At 57.0% G+C, this 17,589-nt stretch overlaps 1 protein-coding gene across 3 annotated transcripts in view; it reads right to left on the bottom strand.

Moving 5' to 3' along the window:
* Window positions 1-4,603, bottom strand: part of GRIK3 (glutamate ionotropic receptor kainate type subunit 3) — a 219,308-nt gene extending 214,705 nt beyond the window's left edge. For 2 of the 3 annotated variants that reach the window (XM_081818101.1, XM_081818102.1), the window contains exon 1: window positions 3,825-3,997. In XM_081818101.1, the coding sequence (XP_081674227.1) occupies window positions 3,825-3,939 (115 nt within the window). In that variant the 5' untranslated portion in view covers window positions 3,940-3,997. Of the gene's footprint in view, window positions 1-3,824; window positions 3,998-4,521 lie in introns of those variants that run through there. The other variant, XM_081818103.1, reaches the window with a different exon arrangement.
* Between the last annotated feature and the right edge of the window lie 12,986 nt (window positions 4,604-17,589).

Below are 17,589 nucleotides of genomic sequence, written 5' to 3' on the forward strand. Positions count from 1 at the left end.
GCTTCCAAGGCCCCTCGGGCCACTCCCAGGTCTTGTCTGAAACTATTTACTTCCAGGGGGGAAAACCCTATTGATCTTCATTCAGCTCCTGTCTGCTCCTACAAGGCGGAAATGTCTCAGCGCATCACCAGTCACGGTAAGAAATTCCTCATTGTTTTACACGAGGCTCCCAAACTCAGATGAATGTTCAGGACCATTTGGGTGAACTGATCGCAGGAGATGCGGACGGACGGGGCTGGCTGGGGGACCTCTGGGGGAGGGGATCTCATTCCCCAGGGACAGACTGCTGCGTGTGCCCACTGAGCCCCCCAGCCCAGGCTCGGGGCCCGAGGGCTCATCTGTCCTGCTCCGTCTATAGATGCTCAGAGAGTCCCGGACTGAACCAGCCCTTCCCTGCCACCCCCACCCCCACCACATACACCTGCTTTATGTCTCTGCAGTCATTTGGCTCTGAACCTCCCCCTGGCTGGCTAGAGATCATCACCATCCACTAGAGCTCCCCAGCTGCTGCTACCACTGTCTGGTTCCCTTTTCAAGTTCCAAGCTGGCCCTCGATCCTACAGCATGCATATAACACGAGAGCGCCTCAGGGAACCATGAAACCTACAATGTCACCGCCAGGGCAGTCCCCACCAGTCTCCACTCAGAGGTACTTCGAAGCCACAGAAGATCCCACACTGTCACAGCCAACCCAAAGGGTTACAGATGGGGAAACTGAGGCTCGAGGTTGGGGGGACAGTGTGATTTGACCAAAATGGCTCAGTAAACGGGCAGAAGACAGAGCAGAAAACCCAGGCCTCCTAACTCCCAGCCTAGGGCCCCTCCACTTCAGCTTCTGGGTCACGTAACCAGGAAATTCAGATTCCCCCGTGAGGTCAGTGAAGCCCATCTGACTGAGAGAACCCATGCATCACACTGCTTTCCATGAGTTAAGACCAGAATCCATCTCAACAATAACGATAACAGTAATAATAAAACGCCAAACAATATGCCTTGAAAACCTTCAATGAGCAACACTTGATAATCACACACAGATACATCTTCCACATATTCATATAAAATAATCAATGATTATTTTTTCCCGCAGACTACAATCCAATTACTCTCTCTCCCTCGCTCTCTCCCTCGCTCTCCTTTGTTACTTGCAAACCATCCAAGCAATCAATGCCTTGACCTCTCCCTCTGATAGACACAATTACAAAAAGACAGAGCAATGCAATTCATCTATTCAAGATGGATTGTTTGAACACTCTGTCACACTGCTGAGCTATCCATCTCCTTGTCTAAGAGGAAATTTCAGCCCCCAAAAAAGACACAAAGAGAGGGGCGGGTAGGCTGCTCACCGGCCCAGAAAGCCCCTCAGACACCTGCAGGAAAACCCTCTCCCAGGCTGGTGCTTGGGGATGCCTGCCTGCTGGAGGACTCGGCCCCAGGCACAGCGGGCTCAGGCACCGGTGTGGGGAACCAGAAGCACCCAGCACGCTCCGGAGCCCAATTTCCAGGACCTCAATTCCTGCAGCCCCAGCCAGAGTCCTGGACTCCCATGGGTGGATCAGAAAAGGGAGATAGTATCAGACCCAGCCGAGGCAGTGTGTTTGGGTTTCGGCATAGGATTGTGTGTGTGTGTGTGTGTGTGTGTGTGTGTGTGTGTGTACGCACTGTGGTTCCCTGGCTCCAGCTAAGGCTCCAGCCTGGGCTCGGATGATGGAAGTTCAGCTCCCCAGGAAGCTCCAGAGAAGCCCAGAGGCTTCAGAGCCTTCCCATCCTCCGTCCAAGCTAGCACAGCTCCGGCGGTCACATTTGGCATCCGCACAGCACCCCAGTCCTGGGGCTGGGAATCAAATGGGACAGGGCTCTCAGATATAAATGACTTGGGCTGACACGCTAATTAATCCTGGGGCTTAATACGAAGAAGATTAGAAGAGAGGACGACTTTGCCATCCTTAATTGCATTATTACAAGCTGAACCCAAGAAAAGGGCAGGCAGGCTGGGGCTTCCCCTCAGAGCAGTGAGGAGCCCCCAGTGCAAGTCAATTTCACAGTAAGAGGGGGCAGGTTAGGATACATCATCCTGCCCCTCTTTGGCTCATCCTTCTGGGTTGTCCTCATCTGCTCCTGACTTCCTGGGCCCCCAAAGACCTCCATCCCTGAGGCAGGGCTAGATCATACCCAGCTCTCCCCCGCCCACCCCCTGCAGAGGGAAGAACCAGGCAAGAGGAACCTGCAATGCGTGGGACGGACACACAGCACCTTTGGGTCTCCCCTCCTTTCTCCCAAGGGCACCCTAAAAACAGGGAAGGAAGGATGGAATAAAGGAAGTGCTGGCCCACTACTAAGGACAGCCTGCCCCTGGAATGGTGATCAAACTGGGAACTGGGGCAGGCAAAAGAGCTGAGATAGAAGACGTTTTGTGTTTTGTTTTGGTTTGGTTTGGTTTGGTTTTTTGGCTTGCCAAGAGCAGCCCTGGCTGCAAACGGTTAAGCCTGACCGTGAAGAATGTCCCCAGAGACCCGTGCCTGGACTCCTCTGCCTCCGGGTTGGGTTTGAGTCTGCGAGGGTCCCGGCATGGATTGAAAGACCCCAGCGTGGGCAGCGCTTAGGACTGCGCTCTACCCCCATCCCGATGGATGTTGAGTTCAAGAGATTGTGGGATCCAAGAGCGAGCCACGAAGACAGACCCCCACCCCCAGATGCCTGACCACCTCCTAGGAAAACCTCAAGTACGGAAACCAAGCCCAACCTCGGTTCCCTGCACCCCATCACGCCTCTAGCAGTCCGCGCCCGCGGAAGTGCCACAAGGGAGGAAGGTGGCCCTGGCTCAGCAGAAGCTCTGCCCGCCTGGTGCCAGATGCTGGTGGTGGTGCCTCAAGAACCCAGGCGGCCCAGGTCTCCGGCCTGGCGGCAGGCGCAGGCCCTGCGTGGCCGAGGCTCCCGCGTGGCCAGGCCGGGCCCAGCCCTGGCGGGCGCGGGCCTGACACCCGGAGAACCCCCGCACTGCCCAGAGCGCTGCCCACAGGGCGCCTGGGGCGGCCACAACAAAGTTAAAGCCCGGGGTGCGAGAAGAGAGCGGAGACGCGGAAGCCCCAGAAAGCCGCGCGCAGCCCCGCCAGCCGCCGCCAGCTGCGGAGGGATTTCGGCTAACTTTAAAAAGCCGCCCGCATCCCTCCCGCCGCCTTCCCGGCCGCGGTGGGGAGGCTCCGTCGCTCCCTTCCCCCCCCGCCGCGGGAGACCGCAGGAGCGACCGGCGGGCGGGGGCTGCTCTTCTTCTGCCCTAAGCCGCCCGGCCGGATGGGGCCCCCCCGAGGCCGTGGGCGGCCGCCGGGAGAGGAGACCCAATGCCCCAGTCCTGCGAAGCCGTCGTCCGCGTCCCCGCCGCGGCCGCTGGAGCCGTGCTCCCGGTGGGGGCGAGGGGCCTGCCGGGAGCCAGGAGGAGAGAGAAGTTGGCGCCTTCCCCAGGGCTCCCGCTCCGCGAGAAGCCGCGTCCCAGAACTCGGTCTGCGGCCGGTCATGCTGGCAGTCGCCGGGAAATGCGCCCGCCACTCGGGTTGGAGCTGGAACGCTTCGCTACTCTCAGCCAGGTCTGGCCTCTCTCGAGCGCGCCAAGGGCCCCTCGCCCGCCGCGGCCCGGCCGCCTCCTCCCCACTAAGTAAGGCCCCGTGACCTGGGCTTTGGAACTTTGTCCTCACCGGGACGAACTCCCGGTGGTCACCCGGCCCCGGCAGCCCGGAGAGGTCGGGAAAATCTCTGGGGATCGCGTTCACTGGCCCCGCATTCCCGCCCCCGCCCGGGGCGCACAGAGACCCCCGGCTCCGGGGAGCCCTTACCGATCCGGATGACGTGGGGCATCCCGCGCGAGTCCGGGATCCAGAAGGCGCACACGAGGAGCCCGGCCCAGTATTCCCAAACCAGACTCCGGAAGCGCCGCCAGGGAGCGGTCATCGTTGGGCGCCGCCGAGCGTGCCCGGGGCGCGGCCGTGGTGGGCTCCCTGGGGCGGCAGCTCTAGGCGCTGGCGCGCAGCAGCCCCCGAGGCGCCGCCTGGCCCAGCTGCCCGGCTCCCGAGCGCCGCTGCGAGTGGGGGGCGCCCCGCGGCGCCGCGCACATCTTACTGGGGGGCCGCCCCGCCGGCGCCCGCCCCGCCCGGCTGCCGCCCACGGGCCGCCCGCGAGCGAGGCTCCTGGGCTCCGCCCGGGCTCCGCTCGGGCTCCGCTCGGACTCCGCTCCGGCTCGCGTCGGCTCGGCTCCCGCGCGGGCTCCCACCTGCCCTGGCTGCCGGGCGCTGGCGGACGGGCTGTACGCTTCTCCGGCCGCTCCTCCTCCAGCCGCCGCCAATGCTATGGCCCGGGCTCGCACAAAGCCCCGGAGTGGAGTTGCACGCGCGCACACACTCCCTCCCAGCCCCCTCCCCGCGCCCTGCCTCCCGCCTCCCGCGCCGCCCGCCGCCCGCGCTCCCTCCGCGCACTCCCCCGCGCACACACACTTCACACTCACGCCCGCCGAGGCGTACACTCGCGCGCTCACACCTGCGCAGGGGGCGGGGAAGGGGACCCTGGACCCGGTTTAGGGGGACGCCCAGAGAACGACTCTCCTCGCTTCCCAGATGTCCCCATCCGCCCTGCCGCCCCTAGTCCCTTCAATGGCGAGGGCACGGAGCCTGGGAGCCGGGCGTGGAGCAAGAGAGCTGGCACCGCGAGCTGGGCGACGGCAGCAGCCTAGCGGCCCGACCAGCTGGAGGAGACGCGCCCGCGGGAGCAGAGGGACGCGGAGCCCGCCGTCTGCGGAGTCTCGCCTTTCAGCTCCCACGCTGCGGGCGCAGGCTGGACGGCGGCGGCCGGAGACCAACCCAGGAACCCGTTGCCCTCCCGAAGGCCAGCCCTCGGGGAGGCAGAGTTGGGGCTGGGGCTCCTCGGGGGAGACAGATTTCAAAGAGAATTTTGCACGCTGGGCTCGGGGAGCTGCAGGATCTGGTAGAGGTGGGACTGCCCAGGCCAGACCCTCTGCCGTGGAAGGCAGGACTTGACGGCGCCCAGCCGCCACAGGGCTTTCGGAGGAAAACGGTTAAATCTTAGACTCCGAGGGCATCTGAAATGCACCCTGGTACTTCCCATCCCTTGTCTTCCCCCAGTTGTGCAGGAGGAGCTACCTTCTTTCCCTTTCCCCCTGAGAAAGAATAAAGAGAAACTGTCATTTCCGTGGGATGGAGCAATACCCATGGGGGAGCAAGCTAGAAAGGGTTAAAAAGAAAAAAAAAAAAAAAACCTTGTTTATTAGCAATAATAAATTTTTTTTCAAGTGGCGCTGGGTGTCGAGGGAAAGGAAAGGCTGTGGAGCGAGTCTGGAGCAGGAGGCTGGGAATTACGCAGTTAGGCGAGTTTAATGACCTTTTTGACAGAGACAAAGCGGTGCCGATACAGTAGATAAATAAACGGATCTGTCACCGGGCAGCGGCTAGGCTGTGTGTGAATTTATTTTTCTCATTTAAATAATTTGATCTATTCCATCATTCCCAATCTCTCCCATTTGCCAGCTGTCTGGTAAGAGCATGACCCCCAACATCTGAAAAGCAAACCTTTAATTTTCTTACAAATAGACTATCAGTCCAGCTCTATCCCAGCTGTTAATTTCCCCATCTTTTCTTTCCCTTCCTTTCTGGAAGTAAGGGACGTTGGAGATGTGAATATTGCAGCGTGGCCAATCCTGCCAATTGGAAGGGGACTCTCTTCCACCTGACGGGGGATGGGGGGAGTGGAAGATTCCCGGGGCTCTTCTGAGAAGGCCAAGAGGTGTGCGGGTCTTGAGGCCATCCTCAAAGACCCGACAGCAAAGAGAGGATACCGAGCCACCTTCTTTGCCAGACTTGGGCCTTCCTCACCCGGGAGCCGGAGCCTCTGGTTTCCTAAGCAGCCACTGGAAAATGTTGCCCGAGAGACCAGAGGGAAGGGCATGCAGACCAGAGCCAGAGAGGCAGCTGCCACCTCTTGATAGAGAGTTCTGGGTCCCAGTGGGCACCAGCAAGGAGGAAGCACAGGAGAGGAGAGCAGAAGGCCCCACACTCCAGGATAAAGCTGGGGGCATGGGGCGGGGTGGGGGGGAGCCTCTTCATTGAAGACAGGACACCCCATCCCCATCACCTGTTTTAGTTGCTCCAAGGTACCAAAAAGTCCTGGCTCTTCTCTAACGAAGGAGATCCCGGTGTCCTGATGGGGGAAGGGAAAGGGGGTTGGCAGGACCTGAACTCAAGGCAAAGGATGCAAGGCTCACAAGGCACCACCAAGGGTGCCCAAGGATGGTTAGGGGTTGAGGTGGAGGGGAGAGCCTGGATGCTGATTCTGTCTGGTGGTCCTGCAAGCAGCTTCTTGCCAGGAGAGGGGTAGGGTGCAGGGAAGAAGTGGCCTGGCAGGGAAACTGCAGAAGCAGAAGGGGAGAGGGGTGACTCCGGGGAAGGGGCAGATCTGCACCCTACATGAGAAGCCTGTGAAAGGCCAGTGGGAGGGAGGGTGGGAGGGATGAAAGCTGGGGAGCAGCAGAAAGAGCAGCCTCCAGGAAAGCCAGCACCAGAGAGGTACTAGAGAAGTGAATGGATGAAGGCAGAGGGGGAATCGGAGGCCCCCAGGCCATGACGCTACCCTGGCCCCTGCAGGCCCCTGGCCAGGTCCAGGGAACAGTAGGAGCTGGGCCCGGCTCCTGCCGCATCTCAGAGTGGGCGGGTGTTCGCCAGCGCTGCCGAAGGAGGCTTCCCTCTGCTGCCCTTGGCTGCGGAGGGAAACAGCCTCCAGCAGCAGAGTCTGCGGGGCTCCATCACTGGGGCCCGCCGCCCAGGGGGAGCCCTGGGGTCAGGGGGAAGCCGGCTGTCCCTGGCCCAGAACTGGGCCTTATTGTGGACCTGGCGGCAAGCCCTTTTGTACCGCAGCGATCTTCCCAAACTGACAGCAGCCTGCTCCCTTCCAGTCTGGGAAAGGGTGGGATGCGAGACAACAAAAACAACAGCAATGATAGTAATGACCGCTGGTATTTATCACAGGTCTTCTATATTCCAGATGGTGCGTCACTCCCTCTAACCCCCTCCACAGCCTGCTAGCTTAGGGTCCCTGCGATCTTCACATTTTACAGTGAAGACTCTGAGCCTCAGGGAGGTTAGGACATCCAAAGTCACACAGCTACTATGTGACCTTCCTCCTTCGCCCTTCCTCCCTCCTCCCATTCTCACCCCTCCCTCCTTCCCTTCCTCCTTCCTTCCTCTCTTCCTTCCCCCTTCCTCCTTCCTCCCTCTCTTCCTTCCCCCTCCCTCTCTTCCTTCCCCCTCCCTCCTTCCTCCCTCCCTTCTTTCTTGCCTCCTTCTTCCTTCCTTCCTATGATACTTATTGGCCATTGCTGCCAGGCGCTGTGGGTGAGGAGCCAGGATCTGCATGTGGCCCTGTCTGCCTTGTAAGCTTGCTGGCTTGACCCTTGTCCTGTCCTGCCTGGACTGAGCAGGAGACAGGCTCTAGCAGAGGATCCCCTCAGCTCTGCTAGAGGCCCACTGGGGCTTCTGGCTGCCCGTACATAGAAAGGCTAAGCGTAGAATAGGATTTGGGCCCTTTACTAGAGCAAACTGGAGCAACCCCAAGCTCAGGAGAAGAAGCCCGAAGCCCCCTGTCCCTGGTGCGGTGCACCTCTCCAGGCTGTCTTGCCACCAGCAGTGACCCAGGCTGGCAGGCCCTCAAGCTGCATCCCCTGGGATGGAGGGAGCCACCAATCCTGGCTTTTCGAATTGTTGGTAAACAAGTCTACCCACCAGCCAGGCCTCGGCTCCTCGCTCCCCCACGAGGCAGCCAGCACTGGATTTATGAGGCCTCCAAACCTCATTCAGACTAATGCAGCTTTTCATTCCAAAATAAAAGGGGCTGCTGTCTGAAAGGACAAGTGCTCCTGCATTTCATTAACATCCCCGAAAATGGCTGAGCTGGCCCAAGTCGCTGCCAGCGAGATTCATGTCTCCCACTGGCTCACAGGTAGGGGTAGGGAGGAAGAAGCCCTAGACGCCGGCCCCTCCCGGCCCCTCGGCTTCTGCTGGGGTGGGAGGAGACTCCCAGTGGTGGTCAGGCAGGCTCATTTGGACGAGTCCCCTGTGTGTGAGTTTTGTTTAGACCCATACACTCCAGCCCTCAATCCCCCCACAATCACGGTGAGTGATGAGGCCCTGGGCTCGAGTTACCGAGATTCATGATCTCCGCTTCCCAGGGAAACCACAGAGCCCCAGCTTGCGGTTGCTGAGTGCAGATTCCTAGCACTTGAGTGCCCTCTGCTGAAGCCTGCCTACTGTCATCTCCCTTCAGGCTGCCCGGCGGGCTGGCTGCTGGTGGCGGCTGGACGCTGAAGCCCAGGCTCCAGCCCCTCCTCCAAGTGTCCTAGTGCCCACCGAAGGTGCTGTGGCTATGCAGGCCTGCCCTCCGGGTGCCTCCGGGAGAGTGAGGGAACGGGCTGCCTGGCCCCCTCTCACCCCAGAGGGGGCCTGGACCAGAAGGAGGCCACTGCCAGCCCTGACCGGATCTTTGCCACCTGCCCGAGCAGGGAGGAGGAGGGAGATGCCTTTCTCAGACCCGCTCTTCTCTTGCCGGCATTCTCTCCACGGCAAAGTTGGTGCAACCACAAAAGCCAAGCCTCCGCCCTTTCCAGGACACTGAGACTTGCCTCTGGGCCCAGGGACAGAAGACCCTTTCAGCAGCCTGGGGCCTTCGTCCTTCGTGCCTGTCCCAGGAAGGAAGAAACGCGGCAGCGGCTGGCTGCCAGCCGAGCAAGCAACAAGCCCCGCAAAGGTTGTAGCGCCTTAGATTTTTGTCAACAGTCAAGCAAGTTCATTCCCAGTGAAGTCAATTCCTGTGTTTATTGTCAGCTTAACCCGCTGCTGCGAGTTATTTCTCAGCAGTGAGGGAGACAGGTAGACAAGCCACCAGAGATATGTTATTTTACTGACATGTGCATTTCAGTAATGTGGGCGCCGCTGGTGGAGGGGTAAACGACATGCGGTGATCCTGTTTGTATCTGTACATAACAACGCAGCCGCTGATGGACCGGATGCCCATGGGGCTCTGCTGTCGTAGGGGGAGGGGAGGAGGGGACAATGCCCACAGGAAACAGTCACCTCCTTGTCCTGTGGGCCTGGTTCCAGGTGTGCGGATGAGAGTCACTCACTCACTCACTCACTGAAGTCACTCAGTCATTCCCTAATTAATTAATTCATGCTCTCAGTCGTTCACTCATTCATTAATTTACTTATTCAGTTCCTTACCCATTCCTCCGCTCATCCACCCATCCACCCATCCATTCATTCAATCACTTAATGTCTTGCTCAGACATACACTCATTCATCCAATTATTCAGCCTTCCGCTTAATTACTTGCTCACTTATTCCCTCACTCCTTCACTCATTCATTTGTTTACTCATCCACTCTTCTCTTCAATCACTCAGTTGTCCACGCATTCATTCATGTATTCAGTCCTTTGCTCGATCGCCTCCTGGCTCAGTTACTCACACACACACCCACTCCTTCCCTCCCTCGCTCAGTCATTCATGCACTGCCTGCCCACCAGCCCTGGCAGACACCCACCTGCTGCTCCTGTCCCCAGCCACTTTTCAGACTGAGTCTCAGACACCATCCAACCTCTTGGGACAACCCGGGGTGCCCCCACAGTGTCCTGAGCTCCCCAGGCAGCCACCCGGGCTTCTTGGCACCTACACAGCCCCCAACTTCCCTATCTTCCACTGGATCACGAAATTCAGCAACCTTCAGAATCCAGCTCACACCTCTGACTGTGGTGTTGGTCCAGGCATTGGCCCTGCTAGCAAATCCAAGGCCCACAAAAACCCAGAGCCCAGGTCTGATGATGGATGTAATATTAGAGATGCCACATAATGCCACCACCCTGGGCTAGAGGAGCCCCACTGGCTTCCATTCACATGATTGCTTCGTCCTTGAAACAACCCAGGGTTGAAGGAATGGGCTCAGAGGAGTCAAATAGCTTTCCCACAGATAACTTGCTGGGGGCGGGTGTGGCAAAAGCAAGCATGTACCTTGGCTCCATGTGGTCGGGAGAAAGGGATGAATGAGCAAATAAATGATGTGTAAGGGAGTGGATGAATGCATGAATGAGCAAATGAATGAATGAATGCACATGCATGAACGATCCATACACAACATGGATGAACAAGTGGCAAAACGGAGCTTCTGACCCAAGTTTCTGGACTCCAAGCCCAGTGCTCTCTCAGTTGCTCAACAATTGCTCCCCTCTATCCCACCTTGACCTTGCAGGGTAATAGCAAGAGACAGGGGTTGGAGGGAGAGGCGAGGCAAAACTAGAGCATGAGTGGGCCAGCAGTAGAGTTTTCTGGAGGAGTGCCTCCCTCGGAGGCTGCACGGAGCCTTTCTTGTCTGCACCTGTCCCCCCGCGGGCAGGACGCTGCCATCATCCTTTCTTAGCGAGAGAGAGCCTTGAAAATCCAATCACTGAGTGATAAGAAAATAAACAAGTGAACTTCTCCAAGTTTGCCAGACTGCCCTGCCCGAGGCCAGCGTAATTAAAGTTGATGTAGAATTTTAAAGTGGGAAAATAATTAGAGCAAGTGGTAGAAAAGAGAGAGGAAGGAAAACATTGTTTTGTTTTGTGTTTTGCTCCCTCTTAATTATGCCACAGACTGTCTCTCCCGTGGATCCCATCCCAAGTCCACCCTCCGCCAAGATTCCAGCAGGTGGTACGCTGTGTGAGCGGCAAAGGCACACCTGTGTCTCTCTGGCACGCAGGTATGGCACTTCTCTGCCTGCAAGACAGACAAGGTGGCAGGCAGCCAAGCTGGGAGTGGAGAGGAGCACGTGACCTCGACACTCAGGAGGAGGACCCAGAGGGAGATGGGGACAACAGGCTGCTGGGAAGAGATACTGCCTCCCTGCTCCAGGTCCAGAGGGGAGTGGTCCTCAACTCCGCATGATGCCAGTCCTGGGCTCTGATCTGGACAGTCCCAGCCCCCACTTCCTGGTGCGGCAGCCCCCACCTCCTGGTGCGGCACCCCCCCGCCTGCCCAGATATGGCCCGTATTCCACCTTGTTCCGTCAAGAGATTTTCCGCTAGCAACCGCCCAATGTGGAAGAAAGTGTTGGTGTTTGTGCCCGGAATAGGGCTGGGGGTGGCCAAAATTCCAGCTGTAGCAGGTGCTAGAAAGCAAGCTCACCCCACATCCAAGCACTCAGAGCTCAGACATGTCTTTGCTCCCTCCTCCACGGGCAGCAAAGACGCAGTGACGCTGAGCACCAGCCTCAGGGAGCTGGTCAGAGGCAGGGGCAGCCTGGGCAGAGGAAAGCTACAGGCTCCTCTGGGGGAAGGAGAAGGGACAGATTCCTCAAGATTTCATTGAATGGAGCAGGGCAGGCCTACTTCTCTGGAAAGCATGAACTCTGGAGCCAGGCAGACTGGCCTCCCATCGGCCCTCTTTTCCCAGCTGAGTGCCTCTGGGCAATTTACCAAATTCTGTGCCTCTGTTTCCTGTCTGTAGAATGGGGATAATAATAATATCAGCCCTGCAGGCTTGTTGTGAGGATTAAATGAGTTAACACACGTGATGTGCTTAGACTAGTATCTAACACCTGGTCAGAGTGCGTTGTACTTAGTGATTAACTCGCTCTGCTGCATGGCCATGGTGGGCCTTGAATAGGCCCTGGGAGAAACCCTCTCTCTTGTAAGTGTCCAGGACGAAGGACTATGCATACACACACACACACACTCTCTCTCTCTCTCTCACACACACGCACACACTCACACTCACTCCAGGCCTTCCAGGGTTCCCGGGGGGTGGGGAAAGGCTCAGAAGGAATGCTGTGTGTCAAGCAGACCTTCTACTCCCCTCGCCCACCCACGAACACTGCATGGAATGCCCACAGAAGCTGGGGTTGCTGGGGGTGGGGGTCTCTTTGTTCTTCTGCCATCGAGAGGAGGAGGGAAGCCTAAGGCTTGTACCCCAAACCTGCTGCCAGGCTTGACATTTCTCCAGACACCTTCCTTGCCACCAAGTCCCCACTCCTACCAGCCTGGGCTGCCTCTCGGTCCTGATATTGGCCCTGACACTGGTGATGCGCTCTCCCTGCATCTCAGTCCAGGACCTTCTCATCCCCAGGGACATTCCACAGGCCTCTGGCCTGAGAAACAATTCAGGAGATCCTATTTAGAAAGAGAACACCTACCTCTCCCTCCCCATCCGGAGCTGGGAGGCTTCAGAAGACTCAGGGGGCCTGGGGTCCCCAGGCTGGCTCTGAGGCCTAGGAGGCCTAGCTGCCTCGCTGCTAAATGCTGAGGGTGAAGGGATGCAGCTGGGGGAGGCAGCAGGGAGAGGAAATCTGGGGGGTAGCCTGGACCTGGGATGAAGGGGGCCTTGCCGCAGAAGCCAGCCCCAGCTCTGTGCTATCTCTGAGGCACCAGGAGATCTGGGTTCTGCCCCTCAATTAATCCCAGGCTCCCACCCCCCACCTGGGTTTGGTTGGGTTGAGTTGATGGGGCCGGGCAGGAACATGTGTCATGGCCACAGCCTCATTTCTCTGATTTGGCTTTGTCATTCTGTTGAATCTGCCAACCAAGTCCCTTTGCTCTCCAGCATGCACGTGCATCCCTTCCAAGAACCAGGATGTTCAGAGACACCCAGAGAAGCCCAGAGAAGCTCTGAGCAGCTTTAAGAGAGATGGGAACCAGAGAACAAGATTCTGATGCCCATTCTGGGATATGAGGGAATGTGACATGGCCCACAGGCTCTCTGTGTCGAGTGCAAGAGGGCCCCTACGTGTTGGGTCAGGGGACTTGGGTCTTTAATGGTGTCCTTAATGCCCCAGGGAAGAGAGGAGCATGACAGAGTAGCTAAAATGGGACCCCAGATGGCTTTTTACATGACTCCTCCTCCTTGGATGCCCTAGGAGAGAGCTGATGTGTGGGATGTGCCCCAGGGAGTCGGGAGCCCTTAGCTAGATGGTTATTATCTTGCTGACTCTTGTCCTGTGACCAGAGGCCAGGACAGAAGGGCAAGGGTATGGACAAGAATTCCACAGAGTGTGGTGTGGAGTTGAGGCCCATGCCTGCATCTGCACACATACCACTGGGCAAAAAATAAAAACAATTTTCCAGATAATTCAAGGGAAAACACTTTATACCAACCACACTTGCAGCTAGTTCCAAATATCTGCCCAGCTGCTCCCCTCATCCATGCATTTATTCCTTTTTACTGGCAACCCTCTGTCCCAGGGAGGCCAGGAAGGGCTGAGGTCACGCGGGGAGGGCTCTAGGGTCACAGGTGGAATCCATGGCAATAAATGGCAGAGGCCAAGGGGCACAGATAGGGACAGGGAGATGCAGGTGGGGATCGTGGGGTCACAGAAGGGTAACATGTGGAGAGTTTGAGGGGACAGATGAGAACTTGAGAAAAAGAGGGGACAAAGGGACGAACGAGGGGTCATGTCCAAAGCAGGAGCTCTTGGAACCCAAGCAAGAGTTGGAGAAAGACAACTAGGAATGGTGGTGACCCAGGAAAGAGCAGAGGGGACAAAGTTGGGAATCCAAGAGGGGAAATATACCCTATAAAAGCAGCTCCGGCCTTGAAGAAGAGAAAAAGCCACAGATAAAGCTGATGGTCAGAAGAGAGTGGCTTCTGAGCAACCAGAATGTGAAGGCCAAGTTTAGTACCTTCTCCATCTAGGCTCTGAAGCTCTATCCACACCCCGCACGGAGGAAGCCCGGGGTGGTGTAGGCCCAGAGACCCACTGTGTGCTAGGAGACCACCTCATCTGTGTCCCTGTGCACCTGCCCTTGAGGAGCTCCCAGGACTGGTGGGGGGACCAGGCCTGGAAGCAGAGCAGCCCGCCGGTGGGGCCACGTGCTCATGGCAGGTGGGCAGACGCCGGTGCGGGAGAAGCCCTGAGGAGGGAGAGCCCTCAGCAAAATCCAATGGCTTCCTTGAAAAGATGAGAGAGCAGCTTAAGCCCAGCGAAGCGGCCTCAAATCCAGGCGAGCGCGGCACAAGCCGCCTGCAGGATTTCTGTGACCTCTCCGTCCCTTTCCTCCACCTCGCCCATCAGCCCTGCGGTCAGGCTCTGAGTTCCCGCCCCGGCCTGCCCCCACCTCCAAGGCAGAGCTGCTTACAGAATCACCTGGGGAATTGGTTTTTAATGGCTTTATTAAAGCATCATTTACATACCATAAACTTCATCCATTTTAAGTATACAATTCACCGGTTTTTAGTGAAATTTACAGAGTCGTGCAACCATCATGACAATCTAATTTTAGAACATTTTCATCGTCCCCCAAATATCCCTGGTTGCCCATTTATCTGAGGGGCTTTGACTCAGTCATTCTGGGGTGGGGTCTGGGAATAAGGATTTGAGCAAGTTTCCTAGGGGATTCCTAGGAATCCCTGGGAAATTCCTGGGAAACCACTGCTGGACCGACCTCTCCGAAACGCAAAACCCTGGGATGTCTGCTAGACAAGCATGTCAGGGCAGGGTGTTGATAATGAAGTCGATAGTAATCATAGGCATTATCCGTGCAGGCAAGGTTCTAGGCACTTGACAGGTGTCAACTCCTTTACTCCACACAATTGCCCTATAAGGTAGGTGCCATTATCCTTTCCAGTCTGCTGATGAGGAAACTGGGACACAGTTAGGAAGTGGTGGAACCAGGTTTTGAATCCAGGCAGCCCGACCCTCAGACGGTATCCTGCTTCTCTTCGTAGGAGAGAGTATCTTCCTCCCTCTTACCTCCATGCCTTCCCTCTCCCCGATTACCTCCATGCCTTCCTGCTCCCGGACCTGTCCCCAACCCTCTCAACTTCAGCCCAAGCAGATCACCTCCCCTTTCATGCCTTCGAGTCTTTGCACCAGCTTTTCCTCATACCTAGCTCTTCCCCTACCCTTTTCCCCTGCTGGGAATTCCTTGTTACGCTTCAAAACCCACCTTCAATGTCAGCCCCTTTGTGATCCTTCCTAGCACTCCCCCCAGACAAAGTGGATGCTCCCGCCCCTCTGTTTTCCCGGCCCTTGGCACACGTTTCAATTAAGGGTTGGCCCTCTTAATGCTGCAATTCATGCCGAGTCCTCATCCCTCTCCCCAACTTGACTGTGAGCTTCTCTAGGTCAGGGGCAGCGGCTGCTTCATCTCTGGACCCCCCACAGAGCCTGCGTATATGATAGGCTTGGTGAACAGCAATGGCCCAGCCGGGAAGGAGGGGCTGTCCCGTCATCTCCTTTTAACCCCCCGCCCCAGGAGCGTCCCCTCCCCTCATCACTGGCTCAGAACTGCCACTTTTAAAGCTGCAGAAGGCAACATGTGTCAAATTGCAGGGGCGATGCTGGTTCATTCTCTGTGTCCCAAGCACTACCAAATGCTCTGTTACCCAGTGGGCACTCAAACGCTTGTATGAATGAGTGCGTGAGAGAGTGAGTGAAGCCTCATCCTCTGGGGTCCCAGATGAGGACTCTGGCTCACGTCCTCTTTCCACTTAAAGATGCCTGGATCTTTCCTAACTCCACTTATGCAGTAGGTTAATTCAAGTGCTTTCCAGCTTAGCAAGCAATAAACAATTTGGTGTTGCAGCGAGTTGTTCTGCATGTCATATTTATGGATTGGAAGTGGGGGAGGGGAGGGGGTGTTATTAAGTTTAGTGTTACAGGGAATGTTACATGCCCTTCCTTAATTACTTTCCTCCCTTTAATTAGATGTTGCGGGGAGGGGTGTCCCAGGGAGGGCGACTGAAAGTCATCGCAGACAAGAAAGGTGTTGTTGGCATCCTGCCACCTGATAAGACAGCACTCATCTGTGGGGGTCAGATAGAGGAGGGGGGCGTCCCCTCTCCAGAAGGGACCCCACCACGCAGAATTCGGAGAGCATTGCTCATGCTTTGCTGTCTCTCCGTTGTCCTTCTCTGCAGGAACTCTGTTTTCCCAACCCCTTCTTTCCCTTCCAGTTTCTCTCTGTCCACCTGCTGGGAGCTGCTCCAGTCTCCTGCCCTTCTCCTTCCTGACTCCACTCAAAGGTCACAGGATGAGCTGCTGTCTGCGACACACACACCCCTTTGCCGTGGTGCAGCGTGGGGACCTGGACACCTCTTCCCTCGGCCTGCACGTAAGCTCGAGGGTGAGGCCTCCTCCCCGGCAGGGGTCTATGATGATGCCCCCATCCTCTCTGGAGCACCCCTAAATCTCCTGCCCGGGGGCATCCAAACCAAGTAATAATGTGTGTGGGCACAGTGTGAGGTGTTGCCCCAGGCCTCATGGAGCCTCTCGGTGACTCTGGGAGGCACTGACTATGATCCCTGGAAAGGGACTGGCCCATACTGCACACCTAAGAAGCAGTACCAGCCAGCGTCGGAGCCCCTCCAATCTCCCCCTGGTACCACTGCAGCCTGAGCTGCCGCGGAGATCCTACAAACTGCGAGCATGAGCCACCGCTTCCCAGAATGGACCAGAAGCCACAGGGGCAGTCAACGCAGCTGCTCTGGCTGCATCAGGCATCTGACAGTGGGGAGGGTTCCTCCAGGACCCAGTTGATGGGGGCCCGGCGGGGCCCACCATTCCTCACGCAGGCTGGTTGCCTGTGCCAAGCCTCTTCCTCCTCTCCCCACTGCCTGTGGGGAGACGAGCTCCAAACCCAGCCCATCTGCTGCATTTTCCCGAGACTCCCGAGACGATCCAATTCCGCACACCAGATGGGAAATAGCATGTACATTTCGGATGGTGATTAGTGTTTTTGTTTTTTTCCCCAAACGCTGGCGTTAATGGAGCTCCTTCCTGAAAGTAAATTGGAGAGCCTTCCGTTTGATGGAGTCTGGCCGACCTCCACCTCCCTGCCCCCCACAAAGGCAAGCATGGCTTTCCCAGGAAGGGTGTGCAGGGCCCTCACCCGCCCTCTGCCCCTCTACACCGACCACCGTCTGCACGGACCATGGCCGCTCGCTAGGCAGAACAAAGCGAGGCAGAAGACAGGTCTGCCAGGCTGCCGAAGGGCTCTGTGGAGCCTGGTGATTTCTAAGACAAATAATTCCAGGTGAGGGGCCCTCAGTGATGGAGGGACAGGGCCAGCCTGCCCTCCCTGAAAACATCATCACACCTCCTTAAACTGGGACTCAACAAGGGAAGTGGGATTTGACGGATGACTCTGGACTTCACTCAGGGCATAGGACTTGAGAGGAAGTTCAGATGTAATGCCAAATTCTTAAGGGCTAGAACTTGGGTCTTTCTACAGTTTGAACCAACACGTGGGACGTAATAGGGTCAACAAATTCTTGCTTGTATGCTGAATGAATGAATGAATGACAAGATAGATAAGTAAGAGTATTCGTGTGCATGTAGTTACATGCAACCCTCATTTTCCTACATATTTGCAAATTCACACATGCATGCATGCACACACATGCGCACACACTTCTCCCCACAAACCAAGGAACTGGAATTAAGAAAATACATATTTTAAAGTCAAACAGAGAAAGACATGTATCATATGATCTCATTGATATGAGGAATTCTTAATCGCAGGAAACAAACTGAGTGTTGTTGGAGTGGGGGGTGGGGTGGGAGGGATGGGGTGACTGG

Source organism: Leptonychotes weddellii, chromosome 4, assembly GCF_054177405.1.
Source record: "Leptonychotes weddellii isolate Sample4059 chromosome 4, ASM5417740v2, whole genome shotgun sequence".
Classification (NCBI taxonomy): Eukaryota; Metazoa; Chordata; class Mammalia; order Carnivora; family Phocidae; genus Leptonychotes; species Leptonychotes weddellii.